This window comes from Ylistrum balloti, unplaced genomic scaffold, assembly GCF_031769215.1.
Source record: "Ylistrum balloti isolate Yb309-2 unplaced genomic scaffold, AGI_CSIRO_Ybal_v1 Utg369852, whole genome shotgun sequence".
NCBI lineage: Eukaryota > Metazoa > Mollusca > Bivalvia > Pectinida > Pectinidae > Ylistrum > Ylistrum balloti.
In genome coordinates, this window is record NW_026782004.1 from 1,350,569 (window position 1) to 1,368,348 (window position 17,780).

General features: G+C 33.6%; 1 protein-coding gene across 1 annotated transcript in view; it reads right to left on the reverse strand.

Moving 5' to 3' along the window:
- The window catches only part of LOC132545708 (protocadherin Fat 4-like), a 53,270-nt gene that overhangs the window by 24,271 nt on the left and 11,219 nt on the right, over nt 1–17,780 (reverse strand). Inside the window, exons 16-43 of the mRNA XM_060209397.1 lie at nt 17,502–17,589; nt 17,033–17,158; nt 16,593–16,651; nt 15,437–15,689; nt 15,109–15,318; nt 14,453–14,544; nt 13,753–13,909; nt 13,133–13,229; nt 12,652–12,782; nt 12,319–12,446; nt 11,600–11,772; nt 9,851–9,894; nt 8,922–8,983; nt 8,593–8,680; nt 7,954–8,079; nt 7,641–7,699; nt 6,415–6,667; nt 6,100–6,309; nt 5,870–5,961; nt 5,132–5,291; nt 4,834–4,930; nt 3,602–3,729; nt 3,238–3,365; nt 2,431–2,606; nt 1,673–1,908; nt 1,436–1,515; nt 898–979; nt 258–383 (exon numbers count right to left, since the gene is read on the reverse strand). Of these exons, the coding sequence (XP_060065380.1) occupies nt 258–383; nt 898–979; nt 1,436–1,515; nt 1,673–1,908; nt 2,431–2,606; nt 3,238–3,365; nt 3,602–3,729; nt 4,834–4,930; nt 5,132–5,291; nt 5,870–5,961; nt 6,100–6,309; nt 6,415–6,667; nt 7,641–7,699; nt 7,954–8,079; nt 8,593–8,680; nt 8,922–8,983; nt 9,851–9,894; nt 11,600–11,772; nt 12,319–12,446; nt 12,652–12,782; nt 13,133–13,229; nt 13,753–13,909; nt 14,453–14,544; nt 15,109–15,318; nt 15,437–15,689; nt 16,593–16,651; nt 17,033–17,158; nt 17,502–17,589 (3,661 nt within the window). The remainder of the gene's footprint in view (nt 1–257; nt 384–897; nt 980–1,435; nt 1,516–1,672; nt 1,909–2,430; nt 2,607–3,237; nt 3,366–3,601; nt 3,730–4,833; nt 4,931–5,131; nt 5,292–5,869; nt 5,962–6,099; nt 6,310–6,414; nt 6,668–7,640; nt 7,700–7,953; nt 8,080–8,592; nt 8,681–8,921; nt 8,984–9,850; nt 9,895–11,599; nt 11,773–12,318; nt 12,447–12,651; nt 12,783–13,132; nt 13,230–13,752; nt 13,910–14,452; nt 14,545–15,108; nt 15,319–15,436; nt 15,690–16,592; nt 16,652–17,032; nt 17,159–17,501; nt 17,590–17,780) is intronic.

The window sequence follows — 17,780 nt, forward strand, 5'->3', positions numbered from 1 at the left end:
GTTACTGGGTGTGTGCCGGGAAAGGTTTAGTAAAAGAAGAAATCTCAGTTATAATCAAAATAGTATATAGAATAACTCCTTTTAGATTAACATCAAAATAACGGCATTCAATTCTTTAAACTCCAAAATGTGATTTTACCAACATAGCTATACAAACACATTCGGCAATTGTAAAGGCAACCTTCCTCACATAATAGTAATCACACTTTAAATACGATAGAAAAAAACTTAATTGACAGATCATTGTGCTGCCTTACCTTCACTTGGCCTACTATGATATCTTCCTCTTCTTCATCGACATCAAACGTATAAGTGGAATTTTCGAACCTTGGGACATTGTCATTAACAAAAATAACTTGTACAGTGGCAGTGGCACTGACTATCTGTAACAGGACAGTGACATAATGATTTGATGTATTATCATACTTTTAAAAATAAGCCTGTAAATCACTGCATTACCAATAAGCGTTAGAAATCTGAAAATATGATACCGAAACAAGAAGGTTTATCTATTAATCCAACGAATTTGTGTTGACATATGACATTACCTATACGAGACACTGTAAGAAAATTACAGATATGATGAACATTTCTACCTCAAGGAAGAGACAATATCAGAAGGAATGGATAATAACATGAATACCACCACAGCGCAGTATGATTGAAAATTTTATTTAGGAATGTTTTTCATCACAATATGGATCTCCAACTATTATATAGTTGGTAGCTTGCATGTGAGCAACTGCATATCCGTGTGTTTTGACGATTTCTCTTTGTTTGAAAGAGGTCATTTAGAATTAACTGACCTGATCATATTCATACACAATGGAGCCGAATATAATTTAAATCAGTTCGTATATGAAAGTATTTGACCCAGGATCCAACTTAAGTACTCACATGTTTTCCATCCGACACACTGACATTGAAAGCGATATCCTTGTCCAATGAACTGATTGACCCTCCGATCGTTACTAAGCCACTGGTAGAAAATAATGCACTTGATCATTGCCTCATGGAATTTATGTTTGAACATTCATTGTTGTATTGCATTGTCATCTACGCGTGATATAGATGAGTGTATCTTGACATCCCAATCAGATAATGTCATTACACTATGACGACATCAACCAAAGTTCGTTAAAACCATTAGACATTTCCTGGCTATTTCGACACCAGCAACACTTATCGTCTGATCAACAAAATGATTATTTGTACAAACATGGCAGGAAATCTTCTCGATTCCAACAAATCTCTTGTACACATAAGATGCCAATAAATGTTGGTTATTTTTACCATTCTGACCTAAAGGTTTTACTTCTTTGGGAGTAAAACCAATATTCATTACATTGACATACGAATAGTAACGATATACAGTGTATAATTGTCTCTATCAGAGTTTGGTAAATCATTTATTCGTCACTCGCTAATCCCTTACCTTGATCTTGTTATGTTAATATGTGGGAAATTTGAGGAGATGTTGTAAGACAGCGTAGAGTCAATATCAGCATCCGTCGCCTGTGTTAAAGAACATGTATTTGTCATGTCTGTTAAACAGCGAATGGACAAAACACGATCAGTGTAAAGTGGATATACAATCAATCTGTACAACAAGTCAACATTTGTTATACACTGATTCAGTGAAGATCATTACTCTATGCCATGCACTTCTTACCTGAATATAAAACGAAGGGCTATCCATGTCCTGTGATATTGTCGGATTTAAGGAAGAACGATCGAAGACAGGAATCTCGTCGTTGACATTCGTTATAGCTACAGAAATGGTTAATTCATCACTTTGTAAACCATCAGAAACAGTAACAATCACCTCCATCATCCGATCGATTTTCTTTTCGTAATCAAACTTCCTTTTTGTGAATAGTGCCCCGGTGTCGTTTTGAATATGGAAATCTGTTAATAAATAGTATATTTACATTTGCGCGTCCACTAAGTATGTGACAATTACCCCTAAGAACTCAATAGACTCTGGAAACCAGAATGTGTATATGGCATTGGGTAGAACATTATGTGTGAAGTAATCCGAACAACGGACGCTGATTCGCGGAAGTGGAATCGGGGTGTGAACATCATACTATACAAATATATCAAATATATTTTTTTCTTGCAATTTATTGGTCTCTCAATATCGATTGGGTCAGCTGGTAATTATAGATCAACTGGATTGAGTTACCACACCACGTAATTAGACGTCAACGAAACAAATAAACAAAACAAAAAAATAAAATAAAAACAAAACAAAAAACAATAAAACAAAAAATAGAGGAAAAGTACAATGAGACTGAAGGAAAAAGGCAGGACATTAATTCAATATGACAATCTTTAAATTGAAAGTAATCACATGTTTTATATTTATCTCTGTCTATGACATGTTTAATGATACAATTGATACAATTATAAAGCCACACATCTTACTTGTATTATTTGACAATGAAAACACTAAAACACTGCTAATATCAACGTCAGTGGCGAATACGTTCCCAATCAACGTGTTGGCGGATAGATTCTCCGGAATGCTGAAGTGACTTGGGCCATGAATAACAGGCGGGTTGTCGTTCTTGTCATTTATAGAAACTTCTACCACGGCAGATCTTCAAATGTAAAAATATAATCAGGTCATATCTGCAGAATGATAGGCATGATGATTAACACATATCGCCGACATTATGTTGTCTGTATCAAATAATTTTTCAGCAAATTACTTTCCAGGCCTTTCTGGACTATTTCAATTGGAATATTTTTTTCTTTTGTAATGAAAATATCACAATGTTACTTAAGTACAAGTTTTCTTTCGTATGGGAGCTGATCAAATTTTACAGCTTCCTCTTTAATGTAATCGTATCCTGGTTTGTTTATAGTAACTTACTAGGTGTATGTCAGTTTAGGTACAGATTTGGATAAATATCATACAAATTCAATAGTTAACTGGTTGAGAGAGGAAATCGGACACTATCACAAACAAATTTTGAGCACTAGGGCTGCAGTCAATCAAAATATATGTAAATGAATAATTATTTTTTCGTGTCATTATTTGGTCAAATTTTGTGGAAATCTTCTATTAATGATACCATGTTATTTTAAAAACATGTATTCACGTTAGAGTCACAACTTTAATGTAACAATCATTATTATTGCTATGAAAAACTATGCACAGGTAGTAATTGTCATCGAGAATACATCGCGCATATCTATCATAGTATAATATGTTCCCAAAATACCTACCCGTTCTTTCTGGGACTGCCATTATCTGTAGCCAATATCTTCACTATGTAAGTTCGTACACCTGTATCATAATCCAGAAGCGACCTGGGGCTAATAACGCCGGTTGAATTTTCAATTTTGAAAACAGACTGGAAGTCCAGAAAGAAAGTGTCATAATATATAACATCACCAATTACAGAAAATTAGAAGAAAGTTTAGTGCTTAATATTCACTGTTCAAATAAATGAAAAAAAATGATATGCATGCTATCAGATTAGGAGATGTAAATCTAAATCATATTCATGTCCTATGTCCACTGTAATATGTTTTCGTAATAATACAATGAACTAACTTTACAGAAGACAATATACTCTGAATAAGTTACCTTCATGGGACCCTGTATTGAATACGATATTATTCCATTTTCCCCATCGTCCTCGTCGGTGGCATTAACATCTAAATTGCATGTGATTGATGTTGTGGCATTCTCGAAGACTGTGCAGTTATAGATGGCTGTAAAGTAATGCAATATGTGAATTAAAAAAAAAAAACTAAATAAAGACTTATTTCATCCCCGAAATCTTAACCTTGATACCGATCATATAATCTTATATATCATATGACATCTTTCAAAACAATTTATTTTTCAGATCTCCACACCAACACACCTCATTTTCATCTGAAAGAACGCCTTTTTTCTCTTGTAATGGGATATTTCTCTTCCAAGAAAGGGGAACGGATGTACACCTATATGGTTGCAATTTCATCAGAAGCATATTTCGTGAAAATACGTCGAGATCAAAGAAGAAATTTAACGGAGGAAGAATTCATCAAAATGATCGAGCATTTGGTTGACAACATCTTCTTCATTCCAAACCACTATTATCATACTAGGGGAACTTACTTTTGCCCCTCTGTTGTCTGATTTATTTAATTATTGGTTGTTTTCTATACAAATAACAGATCACAAAGGCCTCGGAAATCAAGGAAACGACAGTCTCCTCTATAACAGGGATACATCTTATGCCGAACATTGATTGCTCTGCACCAAGCTTTTTGACAACCACGATAATTTCAATTTCCTTATTTTCTTTTCTTTTTTTCTGGATAGCGGCATCCTTGCATTTCTTACATATGGTGGTTATATATGACAATTGATTTGATATTCAAGGCTTTGTTCCCAGTATCATGATTTTCGTTAAAGATTTCGTCAACTGACATACAAACCCATGGAATAGCTTTTCAAAGACAAAGGCATGGATAATCATGTGGACGTTTTACGGTAGTCATAGCGTTCTCGTGGAGTAATATTCTATTTCTGAGTTTAAACAATGGAATAATTACTCAGAGATTGGTTTATATAGCGGAGTGATCACACAAGGAAATGTCTGGAGTGATACAGATGACAAAATAGCAGGACAGCGAAGATTGATGATATATCAAAAGAGTGATGAAATAATACAGGGATCAGTGCTGAGACAAGGAACCGAGAAATACATAAAACCGAGTCATTGGTGCTGATAAAATAAGCCGCTGAATGATAGTGTTGGATTAGTAGAAACATTAATGATAATACAGGACTAAATTATAATGGCTCCAAAAAGGATAAACACGAACCTGACGAAAACACAGGGGCGTGGTCGTTGACATCTAGGACTTTAACACTAACGTTGACGCTGACTTGGTGTGCAATGTCTCCATCACTCGCTATCACCTGAATAAACCATTATCCTTTTGTAAAACATTGTCATGTTGCACAAATAAATATGTATTCGATATGAAAGTATAAATACTACGAAATACAACAAAAATTGTTGTAAATCTGATTAATTGATATTTTGGCAAAGACAACAAAATATATGTTTTTATTTAGGGATATCTATCTTTTTCTTCACGGATAGCTTGGTTTACGTACCTGAAAATTTACACGCTTTTCCTTCTCATAGTCAAGTGGTTTTATAAGTCGTAGTGCAGCACTTTCTGGATCAATTTCAAAGTAGTCATTTCGACCCGCCATAGAGTAGGTGACGGTGTTATACTCCTGAGACTTATCTAGATCTTGTGCATATATGTGGCTAGGACAAACAATAGTAGTAATATAACGTTAACTGTTATCAGTATCTGTGAGAAAATGCAGCTACCTGTCAATTCATCATATGGGATGTAGTTTCAAACTAAGAGAAAATTCTTTTGTTTCTAAATATATTATAAATTGCACCGATGCATTGTCAAATAAGACATCAATACATATTGTTTGATTAACGGCAAATATATATGTACAGGGGTAAAAAATATCACCTTCCTGAAAAAGCGCATTTATAAAGTATTACCTACATTAATTTTGAAATTTTACAGAGTCGGTCGCAGGAATCACTAAAATTACATATATCAAAATTAAAATGAAATAAGCATCGTGAAAATACAGTAAAAATGACCCAAACTTTAAATAACTGGCGAAAAAAGTACCAAACATAATAATTCTGTATTTATCGATGAAATGCATACTGATTAATACTCAATTCACATGAAATATTAATCTATGACGAACTTAATTAGAAAAACTGATTTACAGTAACAGTTTCGTTCTTGGAAAGGGAAATGCGACTGACTTTTGTGAGGCTTTAAGTACAGGTGGAAAGTTTGTATATACTACCTGTTATTCACTAAATGTCCGAGCTGGAAATCTTCTGCTAATGAAAATTCGTAGGATGTCTGGTTAAAGATTGGGCTTTGATCATTGATATCCTGGAAAAAACAGAACATTACATCAAATAAACTGCTTTTTCATTTCTATTTTAATTTTGAAATTATTTACATACAGCTGTGTTTTAAAATCATATCAACTGATTTCTTCTATTTCCTAATTGTTTAACTCGAACAAACCTTGACGTATATAAAGACCGTCAATGTGCCGTTTTGCAGATCTGGTGGTATATATGGAACAGTGTTGTAGGCAATGATTTTCGCCTCATACACCCCGTATGTCAGCGGGGCCGTAGATTTCAGTGTTCCGTGTATTATCTCAAGTGAAGTGGCGTTAGCTTGTACAATGTACTTAACGTTTCTGTTCTCACCTTCATCTTCATCATATGCCTGAAATTGAATAGCACTCTCATGTGAAGCACATCTATTACTATTGTCAAAATTTTCAATTGCAAAAATTATTTTCCAAAATATCCTTTATGTAAATGTTCTTACCTCTATCGGAACTGACAGGTTTCCTCCTTCGACGATGGTTATGTTCATTGATGTGTTATTGAAGTGGGGCGCGTGGTCGTTAACGTCCTTCACCTTTATACAAACCGTGGCTACAGACATCAGAGATGGTGTTCCTAAATCTTGTGCCATTACCAGTAATGCAATTTGACCGGACGTTGAGGTTAGGTTTTCTCTGTCCAATGCCGATATGGTGTGTATCTGTCCTGTTTGGTCTATTTCAAAGGTACTATTCCTATAAGAAATATAATACCGAAATAACGACCATGAGAAATGGTATGAAATTTAAAAATACAAATGAATTGACGATAAAACTCATATGAACGAAAATATATTGTTCCACATAATTGATATGTAATGTGCATAATGATTTGTGACGTATATGTTTATAATTTGAAAGATCATCAATGTTATCATACGTGGGCTGATTGATAAGTTGTGAGCCTTGTATTGAAGACGTTAAGCAGGGAGGTCGTGGATATTTACGGTTGTGTACCCGTAGACAGGTGTCATTTTGTCATTTATGTCGAAGTGGCAGCACTCTTAAGTAAACAGTGCAAGTGACTTTTGCAAAATGTTCAATATTTGCGTAAGAAAGGTCCAGCACCGAAAGATATCCATACTAATAGGTAGGAATACCAGAGAATGATGCCCGTTCATATGCTACAGTGAAAAGATGGATGACGGAATTTAAGCGTGGCCGACAGAGCCTTGGAGATGATGCCCGTCCTTGAAGGCCTGTCACTGTTGAATCTGCAAGAGGGACAAATGGCCAATGGCACATATCGTGCATCACTTGTTCGGCAGTTAAAAGAAAATATTAAACTCAAACGCCACGAAAAAGAGTAAAGAGTTGTAGCTCCACTAAGACAATGTCTCTGGTCACAAGTCAATGCCATGGCTGCCATTAATGTTTTTGGTTCGAATTTATTGAGCATCCGCCTTATTCACCTGATCTCGCTCCTCCAGGCTTTGATCTATTTCCTAAATTTAAAAGGGTCATTTCCATTAGCCACTTTCTATCAGATGATGACGTCAAACATGCAGTGGAAGACTTTTTGAACGTTAATGAAAAGGACTTATTTAAAAGTGGCATCGCTTGCAAAAGTATATAGATACTGACGGGGGATAACGGTGATCAATCGGCCCTCATAGTATAGTTTCCTTTTACCATACAGATTTACCATAACAATCAGCATCTTACTTACCACGATGGTAGTACTGTATAATGCAGTTTAGCATTTTCGTCTAGATCTTTGTCAGTGGCCTTGAAAATGATAAAATAATGACAAATTAGCAAACGTTTAGTCATTCCAAGCAACGGAAGCTAATGTATACCTAGTTAATCATATAAAAATCCCTGTAATAGACACTATCGCAATGGTACATTTAATACATATACCTGTAAATAATTGTCCAAATTTCACACATCGAAAACGAAGGTTAAAACTCAATTTATGAAGCCTATTTTTCATTCTGCTTTCAAACAAGTTATAATAAAAATGTAATCAACGCACTTACTGTAACATTACCAATCACTTTCGGCGTATCTCCTTCATCGATGGTGAAATTTAAAAAATGAGGGTTGAATTCGGGTGCATTGTCATTAACGTCTTCAATGGTTATGGAAACACTAGCGGTAGACGTCTAAAATTGATAGTTTAAAGAGATATCTAAGTATATTACTGGTTAACTGAAACGTCTAATAAAAAATGTATATTTAAAATCTTGTTTATAGAATAAACAGTCTCACACAAAGTATATTTATTTCAAACTCTGCAGTGTCAATTTAAACCGCATCTAGTTGAGGGTGATGTCAGCTGAGAAACAAACAAAAAAATAATTTGATGACAATAGTCAGGATTTGTAGTAGCGCCTAAATAAAGATATTACTTAAGTTAAACCATGACTGGGAGAACCAATGACGGCACTAATGAATTATAATAATGTTGATGTTAGCACGTACCACGAAACCTTTACAAACAATGGCTTTTTACTGTGGTGTGACGAATTGTTTTCGTTTTCACTGATCTCCTTGTAAGTTGGTTTCCTTTCCTCGGTTGTACGTTATAGACACGGCTGTGTTAATACGTTGTAAGTCTCATATTATCCTATGTATACATCCAGACATGAACATTAATTGAACATAAATTATCTTACATGATTAGAATCTGTGACTCTCAGTATTAGATGATAGCCATTTGGATTAGTCTCTCTGTCCAATACCTTGTTCACTAGTATCTCGACACTGAAATAAAACAAGCCTTTGAATAATCAATTGTTGATCTTTTTTGCGATTATAATCGCGATGAATGTATTTAGATAATATAATCATATTTATTCTCCTATATTTTCACGTGTTTCCAATTAAGCGTTTCTTTTGGGTAGATTTTGCCATCGTTTCTTTGATTTTTTGTCGATATTATCTTTGTGTTCCGGAATAAATTTTACCATAAGTGACGCTCCTGTATCAGTGAACTGTATATTACCTTGCTGGGTTTGTGCCATCGGATCTTCCAAGGATGAATGTATCATTATCTAATCCTTGTATCTGCTAACGACACGAATATTAAACAATTGTGAATGCATTAAATTGTTTTGTACGAGTTGTTTTTCTATGTCGTCATTCATACAAGTGACTGCCATCTTTCTATAACAATTTAGTATCATATAGAAAGTACAATTAAGTAATTTTTTAATGACAATTCCATAGCTAAATTGCACACTTTTAAACTGATGCGTGGGAGACTGGATTGATCCGCTTTTTGTTTGGTTCGACCGCCGATATTATACAGATATGTGAAAGTATGGAGACGTGAATTGGCTATTTTGAGGCAACCTGCCCTTTGCTAAGAGACAAAATACTATACAAGTTATATCACATATACGGTACATTGAGTTTTTCACTACAGTCGCAAAAACTGCAGCCAATTGCAAGCCGTATACTCTCTAAGATTAAAAAAATAAGGTGATGTTTGATTGATGGAAGTTTACGCTGCTTATACTTATATCAGACAGTATACACGATATCTACTGATCGTATAACTGTTAAGAAAGACTATTTTCCAGTGTTAAAATCTCGAGAAAAGTGGATGTCGTTATATTCAAGGTAAAAGATGATAGTTAAATTCCAAACTATGTCGTTACTATTTAAATAAATATGTATCTAAGAAGAATAAAAAATAATTTTTGAGCATTAATTACATCTCATACTTTACCCGAATAATCTTTTGGACAGAATTTACATAGGTTATGTTTGTTGTTGAAACTAAGTTGCTTTTAAAATATTGTCAATGAAATGTGTTGAAACGAGATATATAAGAATACATGTGTTCTTGTTCGTAGGTGAAATAAAAATTAAAGTAAACACTGTCTTCTCGACAATGCACCGAAACCATCTTGTAACTTTATGCATTACCTGCGCACTTAGAGGTGCTGCTGTAGCCATTGTTGTTGGCGATCCTGAAATGAATATTTAAATCACATCAAAATATTACTAGTAAACAAATATGAATCAATTCATCTTAATGTCTTTACTTATCTGTAGAGTTATGTGTCTTTACAATTTATAGAGTTGTCTGGTAAATATCTGTTTACACTACTTGCCTTAACGTCTAAACTTAATTACATATTACATTACCTATATATCAATGTAGGTCAACGACTATTACACTGTATTACAGCAACATGATAATTGTAAATTTATTTTCAACATTTACCTCTTCTTAGCATTTGAACTAGGAAAGAAAATTCTAGATGTTTATCACGAAATGATTTCTCGTGAGATAATTCATTTGTCCTGTCTATATTACTAACGAGTTCAAACTACGTCGTAAGTAATTACTATGTTATAAAATTATTAACAATTATCTCGAAGAATTAATTTCGATATATTTCATTCACTAGGATTCAAGTGTTTTGATAGCAGATCTTTTAATTATCTAATGAATGGAAATGATCTAATTTGTGAATACAATATTGAATAGGTTTCATTATATCTCTTCAGAACTAAAACAATAAACAAATCAGTTATATCAGTGAATATGAAAGGGAACTTAAAAGATATAGAGGGATTCGTGCATCAGGGAAGTAAATATATGATTGGATTATATATAGATGATAATGACATCTACCTACCACTCTTTTTCTTCATAGCCATCTTCTTACAACAAACAACACGTACGTTTTAGAATTGATGGAATACTATCTATATTGACCGTTGGCAATACTGTGTATCCGATATCCATAATTCGTTCACAACACATAACACATACATGGATGGTTACGACAACACCGGCATGTACCTCGTATAATTCACGTTAACATAGGCAAAATAGCAACAGCAGGCTAATTTGTTGTGCAATCAGATAACACGGATCCGGAGGTGTAGATCTAGCGTATTTATTCCATATCTGTGAACTGATCCACTCTATCGTATTGCCAGACATTTTTCGAATCGTCTCATTAAAGTTGTCCGAAATCGATAGCTACGGATATTGTTTACAATGATAAAGTTAGTAATTAAGAGGAAACTTATTTAGACATATTATATAGTGGAAAACATTTTCAATAATCAACATAAATGACAAACCATGTAAGTATCACAAAAATAAGCTCTCCATCACTTTTAAGATAATCAGCCTATCTGATATTGTAAGTTCAATTAATACTTCAATTTCCTTAACTGAGTTATATATTTTAGCAAGTATAACATCTTTAGCTTTTATATCTTATTTAAATTGATTGCATCAATGTTAATTATTTTCTAACTAATTCTCAAAATGTCTACATTTTAAAACCAGTAATCTTTATATAAGAAATAAGAATTATCAATTCTATCAAAACATACTCTGGTGTTTGTGACAAGAACACTTTAGGGGTAATACCAATTGACATCACAATAAAAACTTCAAACTTTCATGACTTATCCTTAACTGATGAGCTGGAAGAAATGAAATTTGGCAGCATTGGTATATATTAATACGTATAGGGTGCAGATGTATGTTTGTTTGGGAGTGGTAATAATGTCGGGAAAGATATATGTATGTATAAAACGTGTAGGAAGTGCGATATAAACATGTTTCTCTAATTTTTCACGCAGTTTATAAACAATAAATTTCATAAGCTATTAATCAATTATTGATTTTGTGTTACCATAAATACTTACTTGCTTCATTCAATGAAAATGTCAATGTGTCGTTTATATCTAGATCCGTGGCAACTATTGTCCCAACAGATGTATTGACGGGTATATTTTCAGGAATGCTGATATGACTTGGACCTAGTATTACAGGGAAATTGTCGTTCTTGTCTTTAACAGAAACTTCGACCAAGGCAGAACTGAAATTGTATATAAACTCAAAACGTTAATCTTATTAAGAAAGAATAAATATGCTGAATTTCTATCAATAATTGTTCTGCAGTGATGAAAAAGGGACCCTTCGGTCTCTATCCAGATACTTTACCGCTCGACTAAAGGGAAATTCCCACTAGGCAAGGCTAGTAAGTCGATATATACACTCAACTTCTAGACCACACCTTCCTTCCTTCTGTCTTCGACCGCGAAAGTAGCAACAACAACCAAGTTTCAAGATCTCTAAGGAAGCATCTTAGTCTCCTGTAACTTCTACCCTTGGAGTAGTCAACGACACAAAATAGGTGATAGAAAGGAGTAATGATAACACCCTGCCACCTCTTGTGTTCGAAGTAGCGACCCTTCGGTCTCTATCCGGAAACTCTACCGCTCTACTAAAGGGAAATACTCACTAGCCGAGGATAGTAAAGCTACATGTACATTCAACTTCTACACTTCTAACAGCTGCTTTATTTCAGTAAATATTAACATATTCAATGCACTAAATTTTACAAAACAGTTAATGAGCCTACCCAGAATTATGTGGGCTTCCATTATCCTTGACTATTATCGTGACGATGTAGACACTTGGACCGGTATCAGCATCCAGTGGTGTCCGAGGATGAATAACCCCTGTTGTTTCGTTGATTTCAAACTTACTCTACGAGCCAAGAAACGAGAAAATAGTGTAAAAATTAAGTCGTTATACAATAAAGTAAATGTTCTTAAAAGATGGAAAAGTAGGTTAAAGTCTTGTAGTGCTCAAATCAAGATGATCATTAAGTGTTGACGCGACATGCATTCAGATTCTTTCCAAGAAATTGTACATTAAATGTTGTTATATTACATGTACATTTGAAGAATACCTTCAAGGGGTCATCAATGCCATAAAGAAGACGACCATTGTTTCCCACAGTATCATTGTCTTTTGCCTTTATCGGGGAGGGGCAATGCAGACCGCCAGTGCTATTTTCAGCCACGCTACATTTATAGATATCTGAAGAATATATGAATTTTGCAATATGAAATAAAGGTGTCAGTACACAATAACCAAACATTCAACAAAAATATATCAATAAATATGAAATATTATATTCATATGTTCCATAATATTGCAGTCATATTGTTCTTGATACTGCTTAACATTATCTCTTTAAAAAAAGAGATTATTTTGATAAGGTGGCAAAATAGTTAATTAACTCATTTTCGTACGAGATCAATATTCAAGAACAGCCATTCTTTAAAATTACGTAGATTACGTAGTATTATTTTTAAAGAGATATTGCTGATGCGTTGGAATCTTTTGTTCATTTGAGATATGATGCCCATTATGTAGTTATTTCTCACCTTTCGAGAACACTGGGGCGTTATCGTTGACATCCAGTACTGTCACAGTGACATTTACTTTAGTTACATGTTTCTCGTATCCGTCTGTTGCTTGTACCTATGATATCAAAGGATCTTAAAGACACGCGAGGTTGTATACTAACTTTCCATACAATTTAATATAAGACACCGTATATGAAAATAAATCAAATAAGCTGCATCATGTCAATGGTATATCGTGCTAGGACTCCAAAGAAATGATAGTGACCTTTTATACGTAAATTTAGAAGGTGAGTAAGAAAGAGCAGTAATTGTCAAACAAAACGTTAAAATGAAGGTTGGTATGTGCACTTCCCCAATAATTCGATACATTTCGATAGTAAGTAATATCGAAGATATTAAAGACATAAAATTATAAAAAATGACTTAAAAATTACAAACAACTTGAAATTATTCTAAAGTCGCAAGCAAGAAGTTGGAGCTGAAGATTAAAAATATGGAATAATCACCATATTTGATTTTTACACTCATCCATGTGGCTTCACAAGATATTGACATTCTCGAGGTTTATACATTCTGTACGTTCTGACTTTTTCTAAATTCATATTTGCTTAATATCCTTCAACACAATATTGACATACTTGGAAAGTGATTTGCGTTTTATCCTCATAGTCCAGAGGTTTGATGAGTCTCAGTGTGCCATTATTTGGGTCAACTTCGAAATAGCTATTCTCATCTTCTATTGAGTAAGTGACAGTGTTGTACGCAGAAGTCTCGTCTTTGTCTACAGCACTTAGTCTACATATTAAAAAAGTTGCAATATTTCTGGTTTGTGCAATTTTAAATATAAAGATGATAATTGTTTCATATTATTCTATTTATCTCATTTTATTTCATATTCACGTAACGTATCTCCTAAGCCTAGGTATGGCACTCAATGAGGCCTGGATGGAAGTGCTGCCACGCAGCTTTGCTACACCAACAGTTACTCTGGCAGTCAATATATGGTATCTGATTCACTCATTAAAACAGTTATAAGTAAAAGTTTTATTTCAGACTGTACGAAAGTGAATGGCACTTTTTCAATACAACTTCGTTTTATAAGATACTTTCATACATGTGCATGTTTTTTTTAAAGTTTATTCATAATTCTATCAAATATCATTTCCAGAAATTATGTCCACATGTATAACAAATTAGCTGTATTTGTTACATCATCATTATCACAAAAGACGGTTAACTCAATAGTACATCTTGATGAATCTGAAAGTGCTATGAAATGTCATTTTGATACACTCAGTTATGTGATATAACATAGATTATGAAGTAAGTTGATATTACCTCTGGCTCAGTACATGTCCAACTGCGAAATCTTCCAAAAGTGAAAAATTGTAATTTGGTTGGTTAAACTTTGGTTGATGATTATTGATGTCCTGGGAACAACAAAAACACATCATTATGCATATACGAGTATGTATTGGATATCTCTTCATATTGAGGATCAATATTATTTATTTATATATTAGTGAATCAATAAATGTGTAATTCATCCCGACGGAATGACCACATGTTATAATATATATGCTTACTCATTTGGCATCCAGCATCCATTGCCGAAGAGAGTGAAGAAGCAAATAAGTTGTTTGAATTTATTGCAAAATAAATAGAAATACGATACCACTAAGGAAAAAGGGGTAAGCTATTTCGTCTCAGGAATCAATATTTTCAAAGGTTGTTCCAAAAAGATACAATTGAATAGCACCTTTAAAACAAATTTAAATAAGATAAAGTAAAGTCAAACAATTAATTTAATTGCAACATACATATGTTTTGTCCATCTATGACTCGTTAGAGATGTCAAGGGTATAATCTTTAAACCTCGGAGGCGACTGAAGATAACCCAAAGTGATCGACAGATATGTCCAAATCTAGATGAATAGGTCAAAGAAATTTTAAATAGAATTGTATCAGTTTCTAATATCAATTTTCGCACGCACCTCAACATGTATGTTCACCGTCAAGGTACCGTTTGCTACTGCTGGTGGTTTATAGGGCACATCGTTATAAGCAATAATCTCCGCCTTATAAAACCCATATGTAAGACTAGCATTGGACCGCAGTGTTCCATTTGTTATCTCCAGTGAGATGTTTGAACTTCCGATTCTGTAACTGATGTGACCATTCTTCCCTTCATCTTCGTCATATGCCTACAAAGTATGCCTTGGTACTATAGAAAAGCTGTATAATTGTTCAATTCATACTCATAATTCGATGTAAAATCTATAACTGAAAAGAGAGATTCATTGTCATAGTAAATATACAGACCTGTAGATCAGTGTTTAAGAAACTTCCTTCGTCAATAGTAATGTTTTCCTCCTTTTCGATGAAAAGAGGGGCGTGGTCGTTAACATCTTCCACTTGTACAATAACTGTGGCTGTTGTCATGAGAGGTGGTGTACCGCTATCTTCTGCCATTACCAGGAGAGTAATTTTGCCGGAAGTTGATGTTAGTGATTCCCTGTCCAGTCTCGAGGTGACAATGATATCTCCTGTTTTATTTACACTGAAGTTTGCATTCCTGGTAAAAATATATAACACTTATCATAATGATATATAACTGTTATCATTATGGTATTTAATTCTTTTCACAATGATATTTAACTAACATTATGTCTTGGACGATATTGTTATCATACACTTATCTTTTTAGAATACTTGACAGTTAGTATAGATACATGTGTATTTAAGCATATCTGAGTTTGATGAATATGTGTCTAGAGAGCATCATCTCTAACCAATGATGTTAATAATTATGTTATAAAATGAATTATCAATAATAAAGAATGGTTAAATTATAATTGAAATTAATCAAAGATACAAAGATGTTATGGGGAGAGCATGTCGGAGATCAAATTGTATATTTATCAATATAATGCTTGTACACTACCTAAAATATTTATGTATTTGTATATATAGGTGCATGTATGTAGGGTTATTTATAGGCACGATCAAAGCAATAGTATGGATGAGGTTTGTGGAGAATGAGATCCCTCTTAAGTGGGGCTTTGTTATACATACAAATGTCTTTCAATACAACGTTTGCAATAATAATAATAATTGACACTTTTATATAGGTAACTCACCGATTTCTAGCCGAAACAATCATAAAGTATGCATGTAAAATAGGGGTCTACACAACAATGAATCAACGCATTTCAAGGTCTCTTTTTATTCCTTTTGTTAACTTCTTTATTGTATTCCTATCGTCATCTTGCCCATTCAGTGTTCCTTAAGAAGCCACAAAACTATACGAGAATATGTGTTGTATCATTACGTATATCTTCAGTATTCTAATTCGAAAAGTCAACGATATGCATAAACTTTATCTTATACATTTCTATACCATTATTCAGAGGCATTTTAAACCATACTTCAAATACGTATGACAAACGCAAAATAATGTCTTCATTTGAGCTCCTACCATGGAGACACGAGTGTGTAGTGCACCATTCCATTCTTTTGTATATCTATGTCAGTGGCCTTGAAAATAACAAAAGTAGCATACATAGATTAATACATGGTAAAATGGAAATTTGAATATCGGTTCTTTCTATTTATATGTCCTAATTCAGTTAATACTTGTATATTGTGGCCACTCGTAGGAAAATACACAACAATATGTAATTACTGATTGAAAGTTTTTGTAGTTAAAATATTGTTATAAGTGTAACAAGATCTTATTGATGTGAATTAAATTTCAAAAGGTACATACAGTTACATATCTTATACTAAATCTAAATTGGGTTTATACATAATTTTGATTTGTCTTTGGTGATACATACGTAGTTTTAGAAATATTAGTCCACAGCGTTTATATTCCATAGCAATAGATACAGAGGAATAAGTAAATATCAAACTTACTTTAACATGACCAATCACTCTCGGTGGCTCTTCTTCGGGAGTAGTAAAGTTATATGTTGAAGACTGGAACTGGGGGGCATTGTCGTTTATATCCTCTACATTGACAGATAGAGTCGCCGTTGATGTCTGTTGTTTAAGAAAGAATACGTAGGTGAGATGATACTCATATTTATTTAACATGATGATAATCATAGTCATATTTTCTCTGAGCTTTTAACGACAGTTACTAAGCTTTTAAAGTCTGATATCTACTTAGTTTAATTCTGTGATACAAAGTACACTTTAAAATAGCGCTGTACTTATAGTGTTTTAGTGTTCTGCGGAGATGGGGTGCTCATCACGTTGTAATTTTTATACAGGAAACATAACGAACAAATAGAAATGCTGTATGACATGTTTTGGTGCACAAAGGACAGCGTATACAATTGATATACGAGTACATTGCAAAGGTCAACAACCATGTACTTACATGCACGGAATCAGTGACTTTCACTGTAATGTTGTATCCGTTGGGTGTAGTCTCCCTGTCCAAAGCCTTATTTATGACAATTTTTGACCTAGATTAATAACAGTTAAAACAAATAGACAGTCAGAAAACATTGTGCAGGCCAATTACCGGTCTAGTGTTTCATTGGTTTTATATAACTTACTAAACAAACATTGTCATTACATTCAAAGACTTGTATGTACTCTTTGCACAGTAGCTTTCTAAGAAAACGAGATACAAATGTAAATGGCGATAAACTGA